The 9,840-nt window shown below is 43.9% G+C and overlaps 1 protein-coding gene across 1 annotated transcript; it reads right to left on the reverse strand.

Moving 5' to 3' along the window:
- Positions 1-215: 215 nt before the first annotated feature.
- Positions 216-1,025, reverse strand: pdcd2l (programmed cell death 2-like; the record flags this gene model as incomplete). Its single annotated transcript, XM_062046034.1, is given in 1 exon segment — positions 216-1,025. A coding segment is annotated over 1 exon segment (810 nt), but the record flags the coding sequence as incomplete, so codon positions are not given.
- Between the last annotated feature and the right edge of the window lie 8,815 nt (positions 1,026-9,840).

Raw genomic sequence — 9,840 nt, forward strand, 5'->3', positions numbered from 1 at the left:
AATATTGCGAGTAACAAACGAGCTAACTATCATTCTGTGGAATGGAGTGCCTAAACAAAGAATCTCACAGTTACTGACTCAGTCTTTTGAGATTTTTTTATTTAGTACGAGTCGACTGCAAAATAATCCAGTATAGGACCAAAGAAAGTTGCGGCTGCGAGTGCCAGCACTTTGATAAAGAAAGTAAGAAACTTTATTTAATTAATACATTTGAATCATTTTATGAAACACTTATTGTTGTCATTCTTACTGCAGAAATTCAATCCGACACTTTTCGTGAACCTGGAGAAGACGGCGTCGCCGTGACGGGCTCGGCTCTTCTCGTACTTCTCCTCCCCGCTTTTGTCCCCGCCGCCCTTGTCCCCGCCGCCCCCCACGGCCATGCCCTCTCTCCTCTCATAGTCCCTCAGCAGATCCTCGGCGTGCGCCAGCCCGTCTTCCTCCTCCGCCGCCACATCCGACTCATCCACCACGCTGATGAAGAAGGCGCGCAGGAGGGGACTGTCCACCTGCCCCTCTGCAAGATGGAGGAGGCCGAGTCTGTTGACGACGTCCCCTTCAGGCGATTGGCAAAATTCTGGTTCCTCCTTCAGGACATGCTTGTCCATCTTCAAAACTCCACCATCCCCCTCTTCTTCCATGCCCCAATCTTCAGCGGAGTCACACCAGTCGCTAGCTGACAGAGGAGCCTCCTCCGCCGGCTCATGCTTCCTGCTAGTCCGCTGAGCTCTCACCTCGGCCTCTAGGCTCTGAGAGCACATCGCCGTCCAGCTCTCTGCCCGGCCTCTGCACTCCACAGTGTAGGCGAACACGTGGATGGCCCTGTGGTAAGAGGATTCCTTCAGGGGACAGTACGCCTGCACCACATGGGTTAGCGGGGATGAACAGCGCCTGCAGAGGGGAGACTAGCGTGGAAGGCCGGGCAGCCAGTCCGGAAGTCCTCCGATTTTGTTGGTGAAGACGGAAGATTGGTGCTTGTTTTCGTCAATCTCTCCATCGCACAAGCCGAGAAAAGTGGACGATGATCAAAACAAGATACATGTTTTGTGGTTCTCTGACAAGGCGGGCGGTGTTTACTGCATAGAACACGAGCCGATTTGGCATCCCAGAAAGGAATTAAAGTCGGATAAGTGAAGCCATGACTCAACGACGTAAACAACGGCGAGAGTGCTTACAATCGGCGAGGAAAAGGGAAGTACAGGCAAAGGTGACGGTAACGTTGCACGCCATTCATCAGTGGCGAGAGAGGAAGACGAGCGGGAGGGAGGAGGGAGATAACATGAGAATGAGACATGGATTTGATTCATGAAAGGAAGTGTGCTGCAGAGACAGGAGGCGGAGGAGGGGAGGCGTGGGGGGTTGATTGATGAAGAAGTACAAAAGTGAGATTTCAGGGATGAGGAAGTTTGAAAAAGACGTGCAGCTCTTTAGGAACAACCAAAGACAACTTGATAGTAGTAGTGCATGTGCCTGAGATTCCCCTTCAGGTCTGTATGTCATTCAGAGAGGGTGGTCCCCACATTGCACAATTTTTGAAGGGAACTCCGCCATGCACCACAGACACGAGTGGTACCTCATTTTGGTCTCAAACACATCATTATGGTACTAAATGTTCATCCTGATGCACACATCCTGCCTCCTCTATCGCCAAGACCAGATTCATCATCTCGATAGATAACAGCCACATCATCTGCTCATCGCTGATCAATCATCTAAACATGGAGGAACACGCAGCGCTGTCTTAATCAGGTCTGCTGCATCATCTGATGACTTATGTGATACATGCCTTGCACAAACACACTGTGCATGACCACAGTATTTCGGTACATGGCCACTCAATGTACAGGAAGTGAAAAAATGAGGAAACATGGAGTTGGTCACTCTTATTTGCTATTGTAGGAGAAATTAAAGGTTCCAGCTCAACCCCTGAAGGTACAACTTCCTGTGCCAGGCTTCGCCACACGTATGAAAATATAGCCTGGCGCGCCGCCAACTATCCGTCAGTCAGCTACACAGTTGTAGCTGTAAGTTTGATGGTCTTTTTCTTCAGCAAATAGGGTAACCTGGCATTAAAATGTAATGTTAGCATGTAGCTAATTTAGCTAAGCTAATGTTGCTAACAAAAGTGTCCTACTGTTGCACTCTTTAAAGGGCTAATATTATGCAAAACCCACTTTTCTTGCCGGTTGGCACCTGTTTTTCTGTATTTGGGATCCTCATAAGTTTAAAAAAAATGTGAGTTCAAGCCATGGAGGCGTCAAGGAGACATTAAAAACCAATTGTTTCTCGATGACTGCTCGCTGTTGCGAAAAAGCTAAGTATCGTTCTATCTGTGTGCTTTTAATTGTTTTGCAGCTTTCTTTACTACTTCCCAAACATATTAAGTAGTCCTATTTAACTTGCAAATCACCCGATCTCTGTCTCACCACCCTCCCTCAGCTAGCTAGCTGCTAAGCCAACGAAGCTAGCGCGGAGAAAGGCGGCACCGGTCGGAAGGAATCTACTCCAGCATACCGCGACCACTTCCCTGAAGACAGCAGGAACTTCACTCGGTGACAGAAAATACCGTGAGTATGGCTCCCTGCGTTTCATGCACCTTACTCATGGATAGGTTGGCTCTGCTGGAGGGCCGTGTCCGCCAGTTAGAGCAGAGTAATCTCGTAACTTTAGATGTTGCGGACACATCTGCTAGCGTTAGCTGTAGCGAGCTAACTAGCCCAGTTTATAGCAGTCCTAAGCGACCTATAAGCTACGGTGTACCGGTTGAGACGCATAATAGATTTAGCCCTTTAGCTAGTCCTACACCCCAGTCTACCGGGCACCACACCCCAGTCTACCGGGCCAGAGCACCTGACATTGAAGCTAATCTTAGGGAGCCAACTCACAACAGGCCTAGTAAACACGTACGACAGGGTAATCGCACCACTAGTTATGCGAATATAGTTGTACACATTGGCTCCAATGACACTAGGATGAGACAGTCAGAGATTACAAAGAGAAACATAGCCAGGACTTGTGATCTCGCTAGAAAGATGTCCAGGCATCGAGTAATTGTGTCTGGCCCCCTGCCTGCGAGGGGCAATGATGTGAGGTATAGCAGATTAGTCTCGCTTAACAAATGGCTGGCTAGCCTCTGTAGACAACAGGGACTAACGTTTATTCATAATTGGCCCTCTTTCTGGAGCAAACCAGGCTTGCTGATGAGAGACGGCCTTCACCCTAACCAGGAAGACGCCATCATCCTGGCTAGGAACATATACTACTGTTTGAGTCTCACTTGACTAACTACACTAGAGCAATTACAGAGTTTGCTAGTCTGGGTGAGGAGTCAGTTAAGCTAGAACTAGCCAGCGCCAGGCTGGATAATCCATACACACATAGCAATTCTCTTAGAATAATACACAACTCACATAATGTTTTTTCTGTTGTGACTGTGTCAGAGGTAGACATGCATTCTACTGAGGTGGCAAATTATGATGAGTTCAGTTTATTGCGGCACCGAACAAACAATCGGAAAATTCCCGTCATATAAATTCCTAGATATGGTCGAAACTATTTAAAGTGCACTACGCATAGTAAACGCAACATTATTATTATTGCTACTAAGGATAATTTCAACAAAAACTCGTCAAAACGGCCCAATACCTATAATATGGGCTTTTTAAACATAAGATCATTGTCTCCCAAAACGTTATTAGTTAATGAGGTCATTAGAGACAACAATCTTAACGTCATTGGTCTTAGCGAAACCTGGCTTAAACCACGTTTATAAGTTATTAAACTATCACACCATGCTTGATGGAAAACCTCAAGTTTAGTCGCACGCCATTTGCGTTCCAGCTTTCTACATGATAATTTCTGGGCTTTAGTTTCTTCTGTAAACCATGGGGTACACCTTTTAGGGGCCCTTTTTAGCTTTACCGGTGGTACACTATCAATGGTGTCGCGCAGGGCGTCATTAAAGTTGTTAGTGAGGTTATCAATAGAGCCCACATATTTTGGGAATGGTGCCATTACCGAAGGCAGTAGGTCAGTAAGAGTCGTCGTTGTGGCAGCATTAATGTTGCGGCTGCTATAGTAGTTATTATTATTATTATTAGTTTGTTGACAATGAGTCAGAACTTCGAATTTTATAAGGTAATGATCGGACATTACTTTAGTGTACGGGAGTATCGTAACTTTAGAGGTGGTGACACCCCTGACAAGCACCAGATCTATCGTATTACCGTTGTGATGCGTGGGTTCATTTATTATTTGTGTAAGACCACAGCTAGCAATTATAGTCTGGAGCGCCACGCACGGAGGGTCCGATGGGGTATTCATATGGATATTAAAGTCCCCCATTATGATTATATTGTCGGCGTGCGTCACTAGATCAGCAACAAACTCTGAGAATTCACTGATGAAGTCCGAATAGGGCCCAGGGGGGCGGTAGATAACAGCCAGGTCGAGAGGTAGCGGTGTGACAAACCTCATAGTGAGCACCTCAAACGATTTATATTTATTATTTAGGTTAGGTGTAAAATTATAGTTTTCATTGTATATTAGTGCGACACCCCCTCCCCTTTTAAGAGGATGGGCAACATGTGCATTCGTATAGTTAGGAGGAGATGCCTCATTTAGCGCAAAAAAAACGTCTGGTTTGAGCCAGGTCTCGGCGAGACCAACGACGTCAAGTTTGTTGTCTCTAATGACCTCATTAACTAATAACGTTTTGGAAGATAATGATCTTATGTTTAAAAAGCCCATATTATAGGTAGTGGGCTGTTTTGAGGATTGTTTGTTGAAATTATCCGAAGTAGCAATATTAATAATGTTGCGTTTATTATGCCTAGCGCACTTTAAATAGTTTCGACCATATCTAGGAATTGATACGACGGGAATTTTCAGATTATTTGCTTGATGCTGCGATAAACTGAACGCATCATAGTTAGCCACCTCAGTACAATGTATGTCTGCCTCTGACACGGTCACAAAAGAAAAAACATTATGTGAGTTGTGTTTTATTCTAAGAGAATTAAGATTAAGATTAAGATTAAAGTACCAATGATTGTCACACACACACTAGATGTGGTGAAATTTGTCCTCTGCATTTGACCCATCCCCTTGGGGAGCAGTGGGCAGCAGCGGCGCCGCGCCCGGGAATCATTTTGGTGATTTAACCCCCAACTCCAACCCTTTGTTGCTGAGTGCCAAGCAGGGAGGTTATGGGTCCCATTTTTATAGTCTTTGGTATGACTCGGCTGGGATTTGAACTCCAACCTACCGATCTCATTGCTATGTGTGCAGGGATTATCCAGCCTGGCGCCGGCTAGTTCTAGTTTAAATGACTCCTTACCCGGACACTCCACGCTTCTTTGGGGATTAGCCTTTCCCTTTGTTGTTAGCCCCGCTCGGCATCCCCGCTTCTGCTTCCGCTCACACCGCTTACGTCTCCTCCATTGACGGTCCCCGCTAGTACTTGACTCCGCTGCTACAAAGGCCGCTCGATGTAGCCCGCAAAGTATTCCCATGCTAGCGAGGAAGTCCACCGTACATGCATCTTTCAGTCTATAACGACCCGATCTATCCACATCCAAAATTGTCTGTCGGTCGTATGTGATCACAGAGTGTTCACGCTTTGAGCCAGCCATGAAATTGACAGAAATGACGGGTGTTTTTTGCCAAATCGCTCTACACTCCCAAGAGCGTCTTCAAGCTGCTGCATTTCAATGCGCCGCCATGACTATGTTAAGGTAACGTGCAGAGTTCCTCAGGGTTCGGTTCTTGGCCCTGCACTGTTTAGTATCTACGGCGACATCATACGCAAATACGGTGTTAGCTTTCACTATTATGCTGATGACACCCAACTCTACATGCCCCTAAAGCTGACCAACACGCCGGATTGGGGTGGATCGCTCGCCTGTGCATCGGTTGGGGACATCTCTGCGCTGCTGACTCATCTCCGCTTGGGATGGTTTCCTGCTGGCCCCACTATGGACTGGACTTGTGTTAGATCCACTATGGACTGGACTTTCACTAATATGTTAGATCCACTATGGACTGGACTTTCACAATATTATGTCAGACCCACTCGACATCCATTGCTTTTGGTCTCCACTAGAGGGGGGGGGGTTACCCACATATGCGGTTCTCTCCAAGGTTTCTCATAGTCATTCACACGGACGTCCCACTGGGGTGAGTTTTCCTTGCCCTTATGTGGGCTCTGTACCGCGGAAGTCGTTGTGGCTTGTGCAGCCCTTTGAGACACTTGTAATTAAGGGCTTTATAAATAAACATTGATTGATTGATACAAATGACCGTTTGGAGATTTGCCCCGCTTTTGACTTATGCCAACTAGTTACATTAGCAGATATCGCCACACATGGTAAACTTTATCTGGCTGACGTTTGCACGAGTCAGCCATTTTTATTTTTAGTAGTGTGTTTGTATTCCATAAAAAATATATCTACGATAAGACCCATAAGCTAAAATTTTCTTTTATTGGTTATATTAACCAGCCCAGGTCAACACACAGACCTCCAGCCCACTATGAAGAAGTAAGAACTGCCTACCTAACATTTGTGTTTTGTGATAATGTACCTTCTTGGACACTCAACCCAGCGAGACGAGCCGCCGAACTTGAAACAGAGAGTCCAGCTAAGAGCTCTGTCTCGGTCTAATGCAATATACTGAAGGATTTACCCAAAACAATGTTTAATCGCAGACACAGTTTCCTTATTTTATGGCAATTGTGCATACAATGAGGCGTTATTTTTAGACTTGTTTTTGAACATGGGGTTTCTTATTTGGGCTTCCTTTTCTGTCCCCACAGTGAAGCAATATAAATCTGCTCTGGTAGGAAGTTTGTCCTTTTCTACACAATGTTTCCTAGTTGATACAGCACATCCGGAAAGTCTTCACAGGGCTTCACCTTTTCCCATACTTGCCAACCCTCCAGATTTTCCCGGGAGACTCCCGAATTTCAGTGCCCCTCCTGAAAATCTCCCGGGGCAACCATTCTCCCGAATTTCTCCCGATTTCCACCCGGACAACAATATTGGGGGCGTGCCTTACATGCACTGTCTTTAGCGTCCTCTACAACCTGTCGTCACGTCCGTTTTTCCTCCATACGAACAGCGTGACGACCCAATCACATACTATATGCGCTATATGTGTGTTGACCTGGGCTGGTTAATATAACCAATAAAAGAAAATTTTAGCTTATGGGTCTTATCGTAGATATATTTTTTATGGAATATACCCAATCACATACTATATGCGTCTCCCATAACAATGTGACCTCGGACTATGTTAAGGTAACGTGCGGAGTTCCCCAGGGTTCGGTTCTTGGCCCTGCACTCTTTAGTATTTACATGCTGCCGCTAGGTGACATCATACGCAAATACGGTGTTAGCTTTCACTGTTATGCTGATGACACTCAACTCTACATGCCCCTAAAGCTGACCAACACGCCGGATTGTAGTCAGCTGGAGGCGTGTCTTAATGAAATTAAACAATGGATGTCCGCTAACTTTTTGCAACTCAACGCTAAGAAAACGGAAATGCTGATTATCGGTCTTGCTCAACACCGACATCTATTTAATAATACCACCTTAACATTTGACAACCAAACAATTAAACAAGGCGACTCGGTAAAGAATCTGGGTATTATCTTCCAGAGGTGGGACCAAGTCATTGCTTTGCAAGTCACAAGTAAGTCTCAAGTCTTTGCCCTCAAGTCTCGAGTCAAGTCCCGAGTCAAGACAGGCAAGTCCCGAGTCAAGTCCAAAGTCAAGACTGGAAAGTCTCAAGTCAAGTCACAAGTCCTGCATTTTGAGTTTCGAGTCCTTTCAAGTCCTTTTAACCACAGACTAATATTTTTACACAGATTGTGTATGCTTTTAAAACGCTGTATTTATTTATTAAAACAAGTGCATTTGAAATTGCAAGAAAAAAAATAGTGCTGACATTGCAATTCATAACAGCACTATTAACAGTAATTTTAATAGTTTAAACAATTTTAAACATTTAACTCATTCCTTTACAGAATAAACACATTTGCAAAAACAAACATTAACATACTATTGGTTGTATTTTATGAAAATAATATTACCACAGAGTTGAGAAGGAGCAAAGATCTTCAATATTTGTATGTGAAAATCACAAATAAATCTTCTGGGGGAGGATGACGCCCCTACAGGGGTTTGGTTTACAAACTTTCAGCCCCACCTAAAACAAAATTCACCAGCCGCCACTGATTATGATGCATTCTCATTTTAGGCAAAATATAAGACAATACTTTCTTAACAGTATAATTGTAACCAGGAATAAGTCTTCAAGTAACAATATTCAAATACTAACATTGTTGGGTAAAACAGCATTTGGTTTTATTCTGAATGTAGTGAAACAAATTGGTGGTTTTAGCTGATATAAAGACTTTCAGGTGTTTATATATGTTTAAGTATTTGGCAGACGCTTTTATCCAAAGCGACATACATAAAAAATACATACATAACAATCACTGTAAACATTATCATTTAAGGGAAGAATGTAATACAAAATATCAATACAAAGTGTCAAGACAGAATAAACTCTCTGCTGCTGCAGCAACAGAGATACAGTCTATAGGTCCCTAGGATATATAGATATCTAATGTATTCATACATTGTTTATGTAGGATATACGCATGTATATATAACCTAATCATATTGTTTCTTCAATTTAAAAATAGCTTACGGTTTTTTCCCCCTTCTCTGGGATTATATTCCCAGTTTTGATCTCGGACGTCTGGTCACTTATAGCGTATAAGAATATTATATTACTGTTAAGCAAACTATGAATAATAAAACTTGCCAAAACATGTGTCCTTTATCATAGCTACACGTATGACAAAAAACCGCGTGAAAATCAGTGGTATTCAGTGAGGTAAAATGAATTAAATGCGCTGACAGTTCATTGCTCCTGACAAATGAATTGCACTGAGTGGAGCGGATCACCACTCCAAGATGGCGGCCCCGCGTCTCGTCTGCGCCAGTAGGCAGTAGCGCTCCATGCTGCGTACCCTTAAAACATGTCTATGGTTATAACGTTAGCAGTGAGTTTACAGCCTCACTGATTTAACTACACAGCAAATAAAAGTCATGTTACTTAGCCAATAAACGTTATCTTACATTCAAAACTTACCCTTCTTTGGGCAACTTCAAATGTCGAACGAAGTTGGAAGTTGTTGCGTCTCCGTCTGTAATATTCGAACTGCGTGATTTGCATACGCAATTCGTTTTTTGTTGACCAAGTCGTAGTTTTTATACCCGAACGAAACCAACTTTGGCATAATTGTTTCTCTCTGCCGCATTGTTTGACAACTCTTGTTCGGTGGTTGTCCTGCAATTTGATTGGATGAGAGCTGTGTGATGAAAACAACGTATAACTAATTTGATTGGCTGTTGTACTGACAGCACACCAGCTGACAGGCAGCACACATGCTGATAGACAGACAGACACGTACAAAATGAAAGATACGGAGCGCTCCCAAATAACTTTTTAAGCTTTGGGTTTTGGGGAAAATAGCAAGTCATGTCAAGTCAAAAGGCTCAAGTCCAAGTGAAGTCACAAGTCATTGATGTTGAAGTCTAAGTCGAGTTGCAAGTCTCTTTACATTTTGTCAAGTCGAGTCTAAAGTCATCAAATTCATGACTCGAGTCTGACTCGAGTCCAAGTCATGTGACTCGAGTCCACACCTCTGTTATCTTCGACCCAACTCTCTCGTTTGAGTCACACATTAAGAGTGTTACTAAAACGGCCTTCTTTCATCTCCGTAATATCGCTAAAATTCGTTCCATTTTGTCCACAAGAGATCAT

The sequence above is a fragment of the Entelurus aequoreus genome, linkage group LG04 (genome assembly GCF_033978785.1).
Source record: "Entelurus aequoreus isolate RoL-2023_Sb linkage group LG04, RoL_Eaeq_v1.1, whole genome shotgun sequence".
NCBI classification, from domain to species: Eukaryota; Metazoa; Chordata; class Actinopteri; order Syngnathiformes; family Syngnathidae; genus Entelurus; species Entelurus aequoreus.